General features: G+C 35.6%; 1 protein-coding gene and 1 long non-coding RNA gene across 6 annotated transcripts in view; one reads left to right on the top strand and one right to left on the bottom strand.

Moving 5' to 3' along the window:
- Positions 1-19,628, top strand: part of BANK1 (B cell scaffold protein with ankyrin repeats 1) — a 358,724-nt gene that overhangs the window by 319,259 nt on the left and 19,837 nt on the right. For all 5 annotated transcript variants that reach the window (XM_060299754.1, XM_030845095.2, XM_030845094.2 and 2 more), the window contains exons 11-12: positions 2,740-2,805; positions 17,913-18,091. In XM_060299754.1, coding sequence (XP_060155737.1) covers positions 2,740-2,805; positions 17,913-18,091 — 245 coding nt within the window. The remainder of the gene's footprint in view (positions 1-2,739; positions 2,806-17,912; positions 18,092-19,628) is intronic.
- On the bottom strand, positions 9,790-16,419 carry LOC132597367 (uncharacterized). Its single transcript, XR_009564117.1, has 3 exons — positions 16,335-16,419; positions 12,523-12,562; positions 9,790-9,815 (listed from the first exon to the last, which is right to left on the bottom strand). It is a non-coding gene; the product is annotated as an uncharacterized lncRNA (long non-coding RNA).

Raw genomic sequence — 19,628 nt, 5'->3', positions numbered from 1 at the left:
AGAATTGGTAGCATTTTGGAATATCAGAACTGAGTCACTAGAGACCATCTCACCTAAGCCTTAACTTTATTGGCAAAGGAAATAAAGGCCCAGAAGGAGAAAGCCATTTTCCCATGCCATGCATGTTGATAATATTAAGACAAAACTATACCCTTTCCACTGTGCCAAGCAGATTAGCATTCTAGTATATAGATTGTTTTTCAGTTGCTATGTGTTTAGAACAGAATCTCATCTTACCAAAAATCCTGTTGTATAAAAATACATACCTTCCATATATAAATCTGAATGTTCCATACCCAGTGCTTGGTTCTCCCTATATCATGGATTTTATAGTTACCTCTCATAAACGTTGTGTGGGTGAGATGGTAAACAAAGTGTATAAAGCTTTCTAGAGCAAAGATTTCGCCGGTAGAAGCAATTTAAATGTTTCAGCGAATATTCACTGTAAAAAGAAAGATTAACAAAGTCTGGAATTTTATATCTATGTATTCTTTTCCTAAGGCTAATAGAGCATGTGTCCTTGGTATGCATGTTTGCATCGGTGATCATTTGGATGGGCTAGCTCTTTCTTCAAGAAACAAGTTAATATAGGTGTCTTCCCAAGATTAATTTATATTCAAAAACACCTCCCAACTTTCATAACAAGGAGAAACAGTGTGTTTGGCAATATGCTAATTGCTAATTGAGTTCTTGTAAGGAAATGAGGCTTGTCTATAGGTGAAAGGAGGATAACGGTTGTAGTGGGTGGAGTTGGCGGTGAGTTAGGAGGGAATTGCAAGGGAGGTTATTGTGGTAGAGAGGATTTTTGTGCTATGGGGCATGACCTAGTGCCCATCCTGCTCTTAATGAGTTCTGTTATCAGCACTTTCATCATCATTCTACTCAGAGCACCCCTACTCTCCCACCGCAATTCTCCACCCCGTCCCAGGCTGTTCTAGCTACACACGCTGCTGAAATGTCAACAATAAATAAATATGCTGCTGTCAATTCTTAATCTAGAAACTGAGCATGTTTACCTAACATTTGCTGTATTTCACAAAGTCTGGACATTTGTTGTCAACAAATGTATTTCAATAAAATATAAGGTGTAAACTGATTTTTAACAAATGAATGCCAAAAAGCTGGAAAAAAATTCTAGTACTCCATAGCTTCAAAATTTATCAGAGTTCTTAAAACTTATCAATTAATATACTTTTTATTGGAAGAATTTATTTTCTGAATTTGTCTTTGGATTCAGATTATTTCCCATATTAATGATGCCAGATTAGAGCTTTTTTGTCTGAGACAGTCTCAGTTACTATCTTAACAATACTGGCGAAAAAGCACAGAGCGTCTGCATGTTATTAAAATTTCAAAAGTGTTTTATTCTTTCAAGACTTTACGAACCGGCCAATGAAAAAAGTCAAGCACCACTTATAAAAATGCTTTTATTATCCTAAAATACATTCACATACCATATATCCATCAGTATATTTTATTTGAGAAAAAATGTAAGCCACAAACCCAGAACTTGCCAGTAAGTTATATTTAGCATGTTTTCCAAATACTAACTTGAAGCAGAAAATTGATTTTCAACCAAAAATATTATTTCATTTGTATAATTTCTCTTAAACACATCATACTTTGAAAGTATATTCGCTTCTCCCGTTTGAAGGACAGAGCAGAGTACCCTTTTTCTTGACAACAGCTGGCAAAGTATATGTGCTTAATAAATAATTATTGATTTGATATGGCTTAGGGAACTTTCTTAAATTTGAAAAAAATGCTATCTGGATTCATCACAGATATGACCTTGATATTAGACTGGTTTAAAGAATACTGAGACCAATGGCAAAGATCCAAAATGGTAGCTCCACTATCATTGCAAAATTACGTAGCCCTTTTATATGTTTGTTAGTTATTTTATATGTTAGTTATTTCCACCTCTCTCATCTATAAACATATGACATCGGACTAAATCTCCAAGGCCTCTTTCAGTTCCCAAACCCTATAGTTTACCCACAAAAAATAAATGGAAGTCTGGGATATTCAGTTTCTAAAGTCAAGCTCTAAAGGCTATAGACTTCCTCGTTAACAAATACCAGAAGGTATACGGAACTTTGTGGGTGCTCAATAAATATTAAACAATCAATTTTATCTTTCATCTGCTGAATGGGGTAATGCTGACTTGTCTCACAGAATTCCATGTAAGAAATAATAAATGAGAACAAAGTACTTTTCAGAAAATGGAGTAATTCGAATAAGCTGCTTTAATAGGTCTGAGGTCTAGCTAGATGATGCAAGAATAAAGTATCTTTTTTATTATTACATCTGGGAATCCAGCAGTCTTTTCATCTGTTTAAGAAGCAACAGTCTTTATCCTTGCTTATCACCAAAAAGTCAGCATGAGTAATTTCTGTGCAAATGGAATTTTTCATGTGATTTTAGCATTTATCACTTTTAACAAAATGCAGCTTTTATCTTTACCTGGTATCAAAATGGAATCATATCTTGATTTAAACAGTTTAATGAGGCGTTCCATCAGCATTATACTACTCTGTGCAAAGAAAATGCTTTTTGAAAATGACTGATAAGCTGCACAAATGAGAAAATTGTAAATTTAATAATCCTCCTACTCAAAAAATAATACAATTCAGGAATTGTTACTAAGGAAAATGAAGTACTGCATTCTAATTTCCTACAGTCTTCCACAGTGTGTTCTTTTCTATAAATAAATAATCTGTGTTCTATTTTTTACAGTGTTTCAACAAAAGACTGCCAGAAGACAATCAAATGGTGACAAGTTCCATGGCCCTAAGAAACAAGGTACTAACATGAACTTCAGTTTATTTAATAATCTCTAAGTAAGAGTTAAAGAAATCTTATGAATACTGAACAAAGTCTCCTGCTATAGAAGTAAATAATTGTGTACTTGGCTAATTTTACTGTTAAGTCAGTCAGTGTCTTACCCAAATATAATTTTTCCATAGTAAGATTAATGCAAGAAAATTATTTTAATTAACAAAGCCAAATTATTTTAATTAACAAAGGCCTTACTAGGATATTTGTGGTGATGTTGATAATGTTGTTTGTTATCAGAGCTCCAGGAAGGTCAAGTAAGACAAATTCTCTAACATCCCTCAGAGACCTTTAGAGAGAAGCCTCTGGAACCTAACTTGGTAGGAGGGGCAGATGATTGATGCCCCCGTGAAGGGGACCAGCATGGGTTTTCTGTGCTCTGCATTGAACTCCAGTCAAAGATTGTCTCACTATTCTCTTGCCTTAGGTAATGGACCTACCATTTATTGGAACAATTATTTGTCATGCAGAAAAGAGCTGAACACTGTAGCTCAGAGGCATCTCACACAGGAGGAATATTTTCCTCTTGCTTCATAAGGAGGCAGCTGCCTCCAGTCTTTCCTGACACACTTGGTTCCTATTGAAAAGAGGTACTCTGGCAGGTTATTTATTATGATGTTTTTCTGATAATAAATCTTTGGTTAAAGTTCAGAAATGAAAAACATAAAAGGTGGCAGAGGTGGAGGTAACACTGGATGACTCTGATCATCAATGAGCATGTACAGATGCTTTTAACCTCAACCCACTTTTGAAATAACATCACTCCAAAATAATATTACCTTGAAATGTTACTCATACATCATTGAGAGAGACATTAAAATAAAACTGGGAAGTTATTTCACCAGCAGCCACTTCCATAGCCTCTTTGTGTGCCATTGTGAAAATAGCAAAGTGCTGATTGCACCAACTTCTGACACCCACTGACCTATTAAATACAGAACCTCATGGACTTGCTCCTGGGATGCTGTGGCTCATCCTTCAAACAAAGGTGTGTCCTTAAATGAATGATCATCACCCATCACTTCAAGTGGCATTTCTCACGGCAGCGAGGTTGTACTTAGATCATTCTTCCAATTAAGTATGTGGTGTTTGAATGCAGCACACGATGGACCTGAACTTCCAGTCTCCTACAAATCACTTGGATAGACTACTTATAAATTTGTATGCAAAAAACTCTCCTTATTGGACAATTTTTCATTTCCAGTGATTTCTTAGTTTGAAGGGAAAGATATATCTTTTTAAGTCTACTATTAGCCTCCCACTGTGCCTTCAGCTCTCTCAAGAAATAAAGGCAGAACTCCATGTGAGATCATTGTACAATTAGGATCAAACAGTTATTGAAGAATTAAAGTAGAGAAGATTATTCCTATCTGGACTCTTCCACGTACCTCACAGAGCTTGGAAAAGAATAAAGAGAGGGGACGCTTTGAGCTCTTTGGGAGAAAGTTTCCCTAAAGCATTTTTAACAAATTATTCAATTATTATATTTTAATTAAATTACGTTAGAATTAGGAGGATGATGTGAAGAAGGCCACAGGAGATGAAAGAAGGGGACAAGTAGCAAGTGTAATGAAGGGATCCTCAGAATGCCAGATCTGTCATCCTCTGGTTGTCCCACAGAGAGCAATATAAGAAAAGGCTGCTAATGTTTTTGAAGCCTAGAAGAAACCTATTAATATTCTACCATATGTATAGAAAAAATAGTCCCTTCTGTACTCAGAATAAAAGGGGAGGAGAGAATGGTGAATGAAAGGAAACAAGAACCTAAATTATAAAATATTTTACTGGATTAACATCTGTCCATATCTTGTTACTTAATTTGCTTCTTCAAGATCAATGATGACCAGATTTTTTTAATTCTTGGGGGGGGGGTTAGGTTACTGAAAATTCTAATCAAATTTTTGTGTGAATTTTTCACTCTTTAGATATGTGAATCCAATTATTGATGATATTTTTGATTAGTCACCTTAGAGCAGTTCCCCTAGATTCCTTTAACTGTGGACATTAGTAATTCAGCAGAATGGAAAAGATTATTGTTCTGTTTTCAAGGAGTAGAGGAACATTAAATCCTATGAAATGTTAGGGGGAAAAAAACCTTCCTAATAACTGCAGTCTGCAGGGAAATCAGAATCTAGCATGAGAAGAACATAATTAAGAATAATGGGGGGGGGGCTTCCCTGGTGACGCAGCGGTTGAGAGTCTGCCTACCGATGCAGGGGACACGGATTCGTGCCCTGGTCCGGGAAGATCCCACATGCCGCGGAGCGGCTGGGTCCGTGAGCCATGACCGCTGGACCTGCGCGTCCGGAGCCTGTGCTCCGCAACGGGAGAGGCCACAACAGTGAGAGGCCCGCGTACCGCAAAAAAAAAAAAAAAGAATAATGGGGAAGGTTTTGAAATTAAAGAATTAAGTACCTAATGGACTTCCAATGTCCAGCCATTTTTCTCTAAATCTTTTCAGATATTTATGACCATCCAGACCACGGGACATACTAGACAATCAAAACTACTTATTCCTAAATTAATGAATACTCTTCAAATACCCTGGGATTTCATGGTGTAATAGGAAAAACAGTGCATGCTTCACCAATGATAATCTCTTTATTTGATAGAGAACAAAAAGACCCTTTTGTGAAGTGTTTGTCAGAGTCAAGATTTTTTAAAGGGACTGGACAGGTTCTCTAAAGGTTAAAGAAATTATTCAATTATTTCACTATATGCTGGAAGGGAAAGGGATTTTGAGAGCCAACTATTTTCCCACTGAAAGTATAGGCATTTCAGATGCCCTGTGTTGAAGACTGCCAAGGGATTGCCAGGAAGCTACATTATTGCTAAGTCAAGGAATTTTCCTGAGGAACAGAAAAAAATTAATTGGCACCATTTCCATGGAAACTCAACAGATTTCTTCAACTCAATTTTCACATCCTGGAAAAAATATAAGAAAAATGCTGAGGACTTTGGATCACAGATAAAAGTTTCCATCAAAATACATTTTTAAAATCAGTTTTTCCAAGTTGGTTTTAAAATTAGAAAAATTTTAAATCAGTGCCAGAGTGTTGTCCCCAGAATGTACTGCTACCACACCTCCACCCACTTCCCAAAATTGAGCCTCACAGAGCAGTCAAGGGTTTGTTCTTCAACGTGGCAAACCAGAGAACTGAATTTGTCAGTGGGTTTGGAATCAATTAGAGTTTTGATGTCTGAGTCCTGTTAACTAAGCTCATGGAGGACTGATTTATAACCCCCAATCCCAATGGATTAAATCTGTTTTATGGGAAGATTTCTTCCCAGTGACAAGAATGCTTGTATTCATTAGACCCTTGCCAAATATTAATAATAAAGTTTTTATAAAATATAATTAGTAATTAGAAGGCTACTAGATGAACATGATCAAGTCAAAGGGTGCTGGAGGAATGTAAGGACTTTGAGGACATGGAAATAGCTGATTAATTTTCCACGCCTCACAAAATCATATAATAGTCTAGGGTCAAGATTGCTCACGTCTCCCAGACCTGTTTTTCTCTGTTATATCTTTTTCTTAGGCTACGCCCTGGGGCCTTTTCTATCTTCACTGGAATCATCCCCATTTTATCAACACAGTGGTACCTCAGAGGTGAGGAATGGCCATTGATGATGTTTAGCGTTCTTAGCTTTCTTAACTGCCTCCGTGTGATCATGGGTCATGGCCACAGATATGCCCAGCCATACAGTGAAATAATAATCCTCTCAGCAAGCATGTGTTGTTGCTGTCATGCTTGGAAGGCAAACCATTTTTTTGAGGGGTGGGGTTAGGTGGGAGGTAGGAGGAGCACGTCCACCCTAACCAGCTGCCTATACCAGTGACTCTCAATCCCAGATGAGCATAAGAGTTATTTGTGGAGCTTCTAGAATTTAGTTGCCTAAGTCCTACCTTAGACATGGACTACAAGCAGAACACAAGAGAACAGTAATATGCTATAATAATAATCTCAAACCAACACACAAAAAACAAAATCTAACCAAAAGAAACTATTTGAAAGGCCATATTGTGGTCAGATTTGGCCTCTAAATATGTTATATTTCAAAAATAATGTGCACAATATAATTTCAGTTTTTTGCCATTTTAAACCATGCTTAAATCCATGTCTCATGTAACAATTCAAATCTCCAGCCACTCCCTATTGTATTATTGTATCATTTGCTACAAATTACTTTTGATATTTCATTTGTTATCATGCTTTCCATATTGTCTTCTTATATTTGAGACACATTTCTCTAAACTCATAATTCTATCAGAACTGGGAGAATAAAAGACGTATCGAGAATCATGCTATGAATAAAAACACAAAAGAGAAAATAATTATTTTTGATAATGAAGACTATTCAGATGTGTTTAATAAGCAGGCAGTGAATCTTATCTGCTCAGTAATTCCATCTTTCTGGCCCCTGTAGGCTTACAAGTTTGCAATCTCTGATATAGTCTCTGCCCACTAATTACTCGATGCAGACTGCAAAATCGTTATCAGCTGGTCTTTTCAGGGGGTGTGCATGCTCTTGGGAAAGATATAGTCAGGGAACATATCTTGTATGAGCTCTGTAAGTTCCCAGTGCTGCAGCAGTGTGATGAATGTTAAATAACAGAATTTTCTATAAGTAGGAGACCTGGAGAAATGCAGATGGTATTACCCTTATGTGGGCAAAAGAGAATGCGGGTGCCTGAGGTATTTTCATCCGGCTACTTTTGCCAGTAATTGATATATTAAAAAGAAAAGAGGGAAAATTATCAAAATGTAGTTATTTGTACTCCATAGAAGAATAATGGCTTCAATTCTCCTTTTCAGTATAACTGACATTTCCATTTGTCATGTTCATAGGAGTTTTTTGTTTGGTTGGTTTCTGTTTTTGTTAAGGTCATACCTGGAAAAACTTGTGTAATAGCTGAGCTCTTGTCTAAAATGGTGATGTGTCAGCAGCCAGCAGTGGCCTCTAAGAAATGCTTGTGAAGGAAAGGCATCAAAAAGATGGAATTCTTAATAATAGTGGAAACAAAGACTGGAATAAAGCTAATGCTGGAATATGGGACTGATTCCAGTTAATTCTAAGGTTGAAAAAGAGGGATTGAAGCAAATAAAACCAGTAGTCCACCCGCTGACCCCTAGCTATCACTCTACTACACAAATGCTAATTTTTTAAAGTTCTCTCCACTCCAGCTCTGGTCTTTCTATATACATGCAGAAAAAGTAGTTCTCCCAGTAGAAAGCAACCTGAGGCCCTGCAGTAAAGCTCTGTGAAGGAAAGATGGGATGGGCAAGAAAACTTACTGTTTATTCAGGAAGTTAGTTGCTTGCAGACCTATCAGTACATAGTGCCAAAGAATCATGTTCCACCTATTTGTGACAAAGCTGCACCAGACAAAGCTGCTAAGTCCTGGGCTCTTGAGTTATGAGTTGCACCAAAGTCCTCTGTAGTCCTAGAGCAGAGAACAAAATTTGATCTGAACACAAGGAATAGAAGCAAAGGATAAACAACCACCAAATCTCTTGTCAAACGTGATTCTATAGATGCGTTCTCTTTTAAGAAGACTGAAGGAGAGAACAAATAAATGATATGAGAACTTCAAAAACCATGTGAAAGGAAGGGAAGGAGAATTTCATCATGAAGACTCAGGATAATTATACTTCTGTAAATCACTTCCTTAATGAGTAAGGTTGTCATATATCTTCCCAAGAAGCACCAAGCTATCAGTGTGGAGATAGTGGGAAATACGCAAGTATGCCCCCCCACCCCCGACACACAGACACAAAATAAGAACATCCCAACTAATGATGTGTAATTGTTTTTAGAAAATAACTGTAAAGAAGTATGACTTATCTTTAATTTTCATTTATTAAATTAAGCTAAGCCATTCAGCTTTCAGGATCAGTGCTAGATACCCACTGACAATATACAGGAGCCAAAAAAGAAAATTTCAGAAAACTGCAAACTCATAAACAAATTGAAAACATAAAGAAGAAACATCAACAGAAAGTCGGGGGTCGAGGTCAGGCTGAGATGAAAGCAAAACAGATGAAAGACATTTTAGCTGAGATGGCAGGATGAGGTGAAACATGTGACATGACGAAAATGGATCAAGTGACTAGAGGACATATGGCAAAAATAAAATAAACTTGGAACTTAAAATTTCAATAGCAAACTAAAATCCACGTTGGTTATAACAAAAAGGAGTGACAGTGGGTAAAATCAATTATTAAAGTTGAGAACATAATTGGAAAAGGGTTTGTTCCCAATATATGGAAATACTAAAAACAGTCAAAAGACATGGAGAACAGAAATCCAACTCATGTATAATAGGTGTTTTTAAAAATAGGCTAGAAAATACAATCAATGACATAGTTTAACAAAGCTTCAGAGTACAGAAGAGTGGGGGAATGAATATGCAGACTGTACGGACTCGCTGTGATCTAGCAAAAAATAAGGAAATATACCCACATTTAAAAGCATCTTAGCAAACTGTTATAGTTATAAAGATGAAAAAACAACCCTAAAGTATTGAGGAAATATGTTAACTTAGATTTTCTTCTAAAAAATCAAAATCAGTTTTACAATTTAGAAAATGATGTAACAAAAATTTGAGATAATGGACTACATGATTTATTGGGAAAACGTTGCAACTTATATTTAGTCAGCTAATGTGTTTGTGTAAGAAGAAAACAAATATATTTTTTGGATGTCCAAGATTTTAGAAAAGATAGCATTTCTATGTCATCATGAAAGTATTCCCCCAAATATCTTCTAAATAAGTGAGAGATACTTAGCAACAGAAAGAGACTTGCAGACACAGAAAACAAACTTATGGTTACCACAGGGGAAAAGGGGGTGGGAGGAGGGATAAATTAGGAGGCTGGGATTAACATATACACACTACTAGGTATAAAATAGATAACCAACAAGGACTTACTGTATAGCACAGGGAACCATACTCAGTGTTATGTAATAACCTATAAGAGAAAAGAATCTCAAAAAGAAAGTATATATATCATATATAACTAAATCAGTATGCTGTACACCTGAAACTTACATATTATAAATCAACTGTACTTCAAAAATTAAAAAAAAAAGAAGTTATGGCATTAAAGAATTTGTGCTGAATAATGAATTCAATAAAACATGGAATTAAATTTAAATAATTATTATAAATTTATTTATAAAACATCTGAATGTAAAATACTGATGATAAAAATATGCAAGAGATCATAATTTTATTGCAATAATCTAGGTCCAGTGCTCAAATAATATGAAAATGTCTAGGAACTAGAAAATAATTTAAAAATAAAATAATGCCCTATCAAGTCTTTACTAATCAAAAAATATAAGGTAAAAAATCTCTGAAATTTATAAAAGTAATCATTATTTTAAAACAAAATATATACCTTCGAAATCACTTAATATTATATAATTATAGAATATATATACACTATATCCATCTACCTAATCTTTCTAGCAAAAGACAAAAACTAAAATAAGGCAAAAAAAAGATACAAAATAAGGTTATAATTAGAACAGCAGTTATGAAAATACATGTGTCAGTTAAACATCCTCAAAGAGCAGTCACAATCACTGAGGGCAAATGGCACTGTGTGAAGCATATATAAATGCTTCACATAGATACCATAGATCAGGTCCTCACAGCTATCTTATGAGGTAGATATTATTTTCCTTTTTAAGATGGATTGGTTATCTGTAATCAAGGTCACAGAACTAATAAGTGGTAGAGGTGGGGTTTCAGTTTAATTCTTTTTGACTCTGAAGCCCATGTTTAGAATCACCTACTATCCTGTTCTTCCAGATTATCATAGTAACAACAACTATCTCTACAATTTCCTGGACTTTTGCACAAGCCTGGAACATTACAGAGCATGTTACACATATTAATTCCTTTAAACCTTGCAACAACCCTGTAACTAATGGTATTATTTACCTCCATTTTATAGACAAACTGAAGCTTGCAAAGGGTGGCTGAGACAGATCTGAGATTTGTAACCATGATTGCCTGGTTCCAAATACCACATTATATATTCTTTTATAAAAGATGCAGATTCAAATTTGGATAAAAGACAAAATCAAACTATATCCTGCTTTTTGAAGATACACTGTAAAAAAAAATACTAAAGAAAAGTTGAAAATTTATGGTCATTAATGGTTGCTTAAAGAAAAAGAAATAAATGAGTTGTTTTCAATCTTAATTTTAGAAAATAGGATTCAAGGCAAAAGTATTAGAAAAAGAAATCATTTTATTTATTTAAATTCTAAAATCCAAATAAAAGCATGTCATCCATGTTCTTTTATGTGGCAAATATTAAAAATACTTAAGTAAAATGTGGTAGAATAAAAGAATTTGACAAAAACCACAGTAGTAGTAAGAGGTTATAAATACTTTGAATCTTTGATAAAACAGTAAAAATGCAAAAACAATAAAATAGGGTATATAAAAAATTAAGATAATGTTAAGTTTGTACTTAACAGACTGTACACTTTTCAAAACCCTTAATTGATAATATGCTATCTGATTTTTTAAAAACTCAATAAAAATATGACCTATTCAACCCACTTTTTGATCTCAGTATACTTTTTAAAGAATTAATAACAGAAATGAAAAACACCTGAAGAAATTCTAAAAAACCTGTGAAGGCAAACAAAATTAAAACACAATTGAATGCTTAGCAAGCAAACTATAAGCAGAGGCAACATCACAGCTGTACATCTTTAGTTATTAAACAAGAAAAGGAAAACAAAGGAACTAGATACTAGTAAAAAAAAATATGGAATAAAACCAATGTAATAAATCTAGTAAAAGTTGAAAATTAATGGTAGAATTTTTAAAATTCACAGATGTGAAAACACAGGAAATTTTAACTAAATCTGAAAGTTTATTTTTAAAAAGAATAAATTAGCAAATGCTCTGGCAAATCTAACTAAGAGAATACGCCAGTAAGAAAACAAGTCATGAGAAGATATTAGTATACAGAATCAGAGGAATTGTTTGATTTTCTTGTGTATAAAAATATATGATTTTCTCATCAAAAAGTCTACAAATAAATGCTGGAGAGGGTGTGGAGAAAAGAGAACCCTCCTACACTGTTGGTGGGAATGTAAATTGGTGCAGCTACTATGGAGAACGGTATGGAGGTTCCTTAAAAAACTAAAAATAGAACTACCATATGACCCAGCAATCCCACTCCTGGGAATATATCAGGAGAAAACCATAAATTGAAAAGATACATGTACCCCAATATTCATTGCAGCACTATTTACAATAGCCAAGGTATGGAAGCAACCTAAATGACCATCAACAGTGGAATGGATAAGGAAGATGTGGTACATATATACAATGGAATATTACTCAGCTATAAAAAAGGAATGAAATAACGCCATTTGCAGCAACGCAGATGGACCTAGAGGTTATCATACTAAATGAAGTAAGTCAGACAGAGAAAGACAAATATCATGATATCACTTATACATGGAATCTAATTTTAAAAATGATAAAAATGAACTTACTTACAAAACACAAACAGACTTACAGATATTAAAAACAAACTTATGGTCCCACTTAAGGGGAAACGTGGTGGGGGGAGGGATAAATCAGGAGCTTAAGATTAACATACACACACTAATATATATGATTCATAACCAACAAGGACCTACCGTATAGCACAGGGAACTTTACTCAATATTCTGTGATAACCTACATGAGAAAAGAATCCAAAAAAGAATGAATTTATGTATATGTATAAATGAATCACTCAGCTGTATACCTGAAACTAACACAACATTGTAAATCAACTACAATAAAATTTTAAAATATATATATGCGACTTTTCAAAGAAAAATACTAATTAACAAAATTATGTCAGGTGATAATGATGTGTCAGTGTAAGCTCATCAGCTGTAACAAATGTACCCCTCTGGTGAGCAGTGTTGATAATGGGGGAGGCTACTCATATGTGGGACTGGAGGTATATAGGAGATCTCTGTACCTGCTACTCAGTTTGACTATGAACCTAAAACTACGCTAAATAATAGAGGTGCTTTGTGACAGCCTGGAGGGGTGGGATGGGGAGGGTGGGAGGGAGGGAGACGCAACAGGGAAGACATATGGGAACATATGTTTATGTATGACTGATTCACTTTGTTATAAAGCAGAAACTAACACACCATTGTAAAGCAATTATACCCCAATAAAGATGTTAAAAAAAAAAAAAAAAATAATAGAGTGTGTTAATAAAACAAAGTCAACTTATTAAAAAAATTATGTCAGGTGGTGAAAGGAATTTTTTAAATATTACTAGACCAATAACTAGGGAATATTTGTATTAAGTTTTAACTCAAAAGGTAACCCAGGACAAGTTTTGTCACTGAGTTATTTCAAACTCAACTATTTAGGAAAATAAAGAGATTAAGTCAGCACCACTTGCCATGTGTATTAAGGTCTGGTACTTATGCAGTGCTTAAAGCTACAGTATTTAGCATTACATTGACATAAGAATCACTTAACAGTGAAAGAATGGTTTAGGTTATCAAATTACTATAAGTTTTTGTGCTTTTTTTTTAACTTGAATAATGCAAAATATTATCTAAAGTGTATCAAATCAGGCATTCCCTTATCCAACTGGTGATAAGGGAACACATTTCCAGGAAAGGAGTTGATCACTAAGTATCAACAGCTTTAAAAGTGTACATACTCAAAAATTAGACTTTCAGGAGTCTATCCTAAGAAAATAAATAGCAATACAGCCAATGATTTATGTTAAAGACTTTTAAGCACCAATAGTACATAACTGTGGGAAAAACTGGAAACAACAAAATAGCCAACAGTAGGAAAATGGTTAAATACTTGATTGAATATACAAATTTCAGAATATAATACAGCCACTAAAACTCATGTTTCAAAGAATATTTGATGGCATGGAAACATTCTTAGGCTATAGGAATAAGAGAAAAGAGCTGGAAACATACCAGTATAAACCTAGTTCAGAAAAAGAAAGAGAAGAAAGCAATGTACACTTAAAAAGGAGAAACATCAAAATGTTAATACTCCATATTTCTGAAGAGTGTAGTAGTGAGTGGTAGTCATTTTCTTTTTTAGTACACGTCTGTGTTTTCTAAATGGTGGTGAGGCAGGGCATGGGGACTCACCTTCTGAATTTACAATTAAAGTGAAGTGGCAAAGAATATATTGTTAATGAAAAAATTATCCTGCCACTTGTCAAACAGTAAGGCCAACTTTATTCAGGGGATTATATACAACAATACAGGGGTTGCTGCTATGGGATTTTACAGTATGGGAGAGAGTGGTCTCAACTCTGAATGCCACAAGGAAGAATGCGAATTTATAACCCAGGAGCAGAGTGTGTGGGAGGGGTGAGAAGTGAATGGGAAATTACTAAGAACACCAGGGGTGAGAGAGATTCCCCCTAAACTGACTGAACAGGATTCTTACTCCAGGCAGGCCAAGTGATCAGATCACATCAGGGGGATGATGGAAGATAAAAGAACCCAAACAGATATTGAAGGTGATCCGATATCAAGGGTGGGGGATTTTGGCTAAAGCAACAGCAGGATTCTTATGAAAACTGAGCAATGCAAAGACAGACATGGAAGTACGAAAGGTGAGCCCTAGTTAGGAAAAGGACTCAGGAGCCTGACTAAAGTTTAGTCAAGGAGAGAACCCGTCAATAGCAGCTGTAGGTTGAGATGTGGATACTTTCCTTGGAAATTACAAGGAATACATCAACACTACATCTCCTAATTTGCTCATGTGACCCTGAGCTCGTTTGCTGCCAATTTCTTAGATACGGAACAAAAAAGTAACTTCAGATTTAAACCTTGGTCACTGATTTTTTTTTAAGTCCTATTACTTTCAAGTTTGTTCCAGCTGCTCACAAAATAATTTGGTAAGATAGTACAGTATGGTATGGCATGGTATAGTATATCTGGCATAGCTTGGAAGGGTGTATTCCATGGAGAAACCTATTCGCGAAGTGGGAGAAATTTCTTATTGTAAAAGCAATATAGTATTATTTCAGAAAGTTGGAAATTAGAAAAAGGTAATCACTTCTGATACCATCACAATAGAATGACCTGTATCATCTTTAAAACTGTCCCTGCCTGCTTTATTATATGCACAACATTTTTATGGTTAAAATTTTACTATATATACAATTTTGCATCCTGCTTTTGTACTTGTCCTTGTATAATAAGCACACTCTCCGTTGCACTTGGTCTTTTAAATTATTATTATTTCAATGACTACCTAATATTTACTAAGTAAATATTTCACATTTTAAGTTCTTTGGTGTTGGCCAATCAAGTTGTTGACTTTCAGTTTTTCAGGAAAAATGTTCTTCTAGCCAGTCACTTGGTAGTAGAAAGAACTTTTATGAAAAGCTCAGTTTGCTTTCTCACCTAATCTCTAGGTTCATATGTCCACCAGATGGGCTGCTTGATGTTAATTTGACCAAAAGTTGATCAAATGGAAAATCTTGTAAAGAAGAATTGATCTGAAAGGAACTAAAACTTCAGAAACTGTAGTTTGTCTTGAAGCTTTTACGATAAGAGAACAAGTCTGCCATGTGGGCAAATAGCAGTATGACAAATGCTTTTCAATGAAAATTAAACTCATACTAACTCTTATGAGAATAAACTAATAATAAATACAATTTGAGGAGCAAGGAAAAACCCTTCCACCCCCCATAAAATAGTCATCTAAACGCAATAAAGAAATTTTGCACAGCCTTCCAAAAATTACAGGTTGCATGTTTTGGTTTGATTAGTCTGCCCTTAGAAAGAAAGGGGGTAAAAGGCCTAATCATTTTTCTTTGCAGCTTGTCATGCCTAATAGTAATTTATCAAGACAATTGGTTTTAATGTTTTTAGTGTGGGGGGAAAAAAAAAGAAGAAAAAGCAGATGTATGTAAAATTAGTCTAGTTGTAAACAACTCACTTTTGGGACTCAATCTGTCTACAACTTCTACCACTCCTGAATTTTGTTCTTTTGTTGTCTCTGCACAACCATGCAAAACTGAATCCTGCCTCCCCCCAAAAAGTCATCTTACTTATATTTTCGTAGCTAAAATTTGAAATATGAAGGGATAATTGAAATGAATGTTATTAAAAGAATTCAATGTGTTTTTTTTAATTCAGCTAAACGTGCACATATAGCAAAACTGAAGTTGGTACCATTTTCTGGGAAGGCTTGGCTTGACATAACTTCTATAAAAGCAGAAAATCCAGCTGCATGGGTATTTGCGATAAAAATGGATTCACACTTAGGCAAAGGGATGACAGAAGTGAGGTGCTAGTTAAATGGCATAGCTGTTAAATGACGATGCTAAACCTCCACACTCTGGCAGGAATGGCACATGGAATTCTACTGCAAACAGCATCTTACGAATTGAATTGGATTGTGGAGACCTATAAAAAGCAAGTGGTACAAGAAGCAAGATCTCAATTGTTACCTGTGCTTTTGGCTGCTGAACCGCTGAGCCCTCTGGCTGACTTTTGCTTCTCCAATTCTCGTGGGATTTCATGTCCTGTCATCCCTGAAGGAAAAGATTTAAGAGTATAGAATCTGTTGACATCTTGTTAGTTCTGGGGATATAGGACGTCTGAAGTGAAAAGACAAGCCAAGAAAGCCCCCGTGGGAATCAGAATGATTGGCCATGGAGCAGTTTTATGTGCATGTGAGCCTTTACAAAAAAAGAATCCTCTCTGTGCCCCTGTTCCAAGAGTCACTGCTGGAATCTCAAAACTGAAAGGGACATGAGAGGTCATTCCAAGACTGCCCCGAGGCTCAGGTTCCCATCAAATACTTAAAACTGCCATCAAGTACTTGAACTTCTCATTTCCAGACTAACCAATCCTATCAATGAATCTTTATATAGAATTTGAATGCCCTCCCCATTTCACAAATCCCGTCAATCAGGTATAGATACAGTCTAATTGATCTGCTTCTTTCTTGAAAAAGAGTTCCCAGTAATGAGCAATTTCTCCAGGGAAAGGCCCAATTTACTACCAACTTCCCTACAGCTTGGCGGGACTACCTCTTCTCTCCTTCTAGACTCTGGGCATATTTGGATTTGATAGTGCAGACGACCTGTGCTGCTGCTGAGTCATCCAGTCCCTGCTGAGATAATGCAATAAGTATGTTGGACTTAGGAGAAATATGTAAATGAGAACTCAAATGAGTTCTGCAGCCAGGCAGGCAGTACAAGTGTGAAGTCATCCAGAGACTTATAGGGAGTAACAGAGGCTGGGGTAGCCTGGAGAGTACAGAGAGTCCCTAAAAGCATACAGCTTCATTTATGTCTTTAAGCACCGTCAGAACACTGACTCCCCCGTGGTCTGCAATTTGCTCTCACTGTTCCTCAGGCCAGTGTCTGGTGTGGCATTAGCAGCCACACAAGAGACATCAGACCATCGAATGTTCTCATCGTGCCGAGCAAATAAGACATAGCATGTTCCAAAATAAACTCTTCTGAAAAGGAAGCAGGTCACGACAAAAGGACCAGCAATTATTTATTTTAAATCTTTCAGGAATAAATTCTCAAATGATCCTGCACCTCTTATGACATTTGGATGTTGGTTGAGATCTTCTTTCCCAAAGCTGGAGAGATTGTGTTTATTCCATAAATACGTATTAGTAATGATAGTGTTAACTCTTTCTTATTTAGCTTACTATGCAGCAGGCCCTATGCTAAGTATTTTGTGGACCTAATGAAAAGTAATCCTCACAAAAGAACATGACATTGGCACTGCCCACCACCAGCCTAGTGCAGAACTTTTGCTGTTATTTCTCTCCTCATCCCTTTATGTTTTTCAGTGATGAGACATATTCTTTTCACCCACAACACTAGGTCTGAGGCATGACCATCCTTAGAAAGAAGCTCATTAAAAAATTTGTACTGATTTATTCTGTAACTGCTTATAGACTAGCTAGAACAAGAAACTCAAACTGCTTATTTTTTAGAGTGCTTTTTTTTTTCCAGTTGTCATATGCAGACTTCTCATTAAAACACCCTTCCCTCATATTGTAGACAGATCTCGGATGGAGAGTCAAGGCTTTTCCACCATAAGGGGCTGCCTTGCTGCTGGGCAGGAGGAACTCATCCTCCTGCAAGAGAAAGTCAAGAATGGGAAACTCTCTGTGGACGAAGCCCTGGAGAAATTTAAACACTGGCAGATGGGGAAGACTGGCCTGGAAATAATTCAGCAGGTAATACAGACCCCAATCCCTTCTGGAGCGTTCCCTCAGGTGCAGAGCTCCAGCATCTTTGTAAGCCTCTTTCTCTTAACAAGAAATACAGGTAACTGTTCTTTTGTTTTTAACTAGCCACACACATAAAAGAGGTTTTAAACTACCCATTAGAAGCTCGACAATACCCAGATTTCATGTTTACAAACCATCAATGAACTCAATGCTGAGACTATGTATATCAGAGCTAATACCTAATCAACTTATAAGGCTGTCCTTAGTACAGTGCATGTTTTATGAATCTCACTGCTGAAATTAAGGTGAAACATCTTTACACTAACGTGCTCAGAATTCTGAAGAATGTATTATGTAGACTAGACTTAAAGGGAACAAGAAAATGATTGAAATCATATCAGACAATAGTCCTAAGTAATATTTAATAAGTTTTCTCTTCTCCTTAACCTTTGGAAAAATAAATATATATATACATATATATCAGGATTTGCATGTATATAAATATGTACATACATAAATATATATATCAGGATTTGCATATATATGAATATATATATATCGGTCAGGATTTACAGAGAAATTATGCCAAGAGTATTAACTTCAGATAAGCTTGTCTTCTTTAAACATAATTTACATCCTAGGTGGTTCTAAGAGGAGAATGAAAACAAAATATACTCTGTGTAATATAATATACACCCCATGACATTCCTCAGTGAGGGTGCCAGGACCATATTCTAGCTATCCAGTAGGCCTTCCCACTCCCAAAATGTTTTACCAGTTTTTTTTCTTCTCATCATATAAAACCCCAGTACCTTAAAAGCCAGTTCTCAGGCAGCTGTTTGACAAACACATTTCATTAGCTACATTAGGCCTAAGTATAAAAAATCATTAATAGCATAATATGCTACCTTTCCCAAGGATCATTTTTATTTAAAAATAATGCTTAAGAAAACATTTTTAAACAACAGGGAAATGAATCACAATGGTGATTCAAGCAATATGGCATATAAACAGGATATAGTTTAGGCAAGGGACTTTTCCATTACATCTGAGGTCACAAGCCTTGTCAGAAATCACCTGTCTCTATGGATAGCTCTTGTTGTGGTTAGGTGACTGGACCTGGTCAAGATTTTGCAGTGTTAAGCAAGGGCAGTTCTTTTGCCAAACAAATGCTAAGAGTGCTGATTGTAGAGTTCTGTAATGGATTGTTGTTCATGGTCAGAACTATAGTATTGCTTTCAATCCACACCATTGCCATCACCATCAAGCATCCTTCTTATGCCGAAATGGGTTAAGATGTGCCTAAGTGCAGACTTACAAATCACTTTCCTAGCAATGCTAGAAAATAAGTTATATACGTTTTGTTAAGTCAGTTGTACTTCATCCTTCTTAGACCCTTCAATAATAAAGTTTACAATTTAAAGTGATCCAACCTAAATACCTTCTTGGTAAGGTTTCACTAGTTGCTTTATTAAACCCTTGGTTGTTTACATGTTATTTGTGTATTTATATTCAATACTGTTTTAGAAAGAATTTAAGGTGG

This window comes from Globicephala melas, chromosome 5 (genome assembly GCF_963455315.2).
Source record: "Globicephala melas chromosome 5, mGloMel1.2, whole genome shotgun sequence".
Lineage (NCBI taxonomy): Eukaryota > Metazoa > Chordata > Mammalia > Artiodactyla > Delphinidae > Globicephala > Globicephala melas.
The sequence above is the reverse complement of the archived record's forward strand: the minus strand, read 5'-3'. Positions and strand labels throughout refer to the sequence as shown.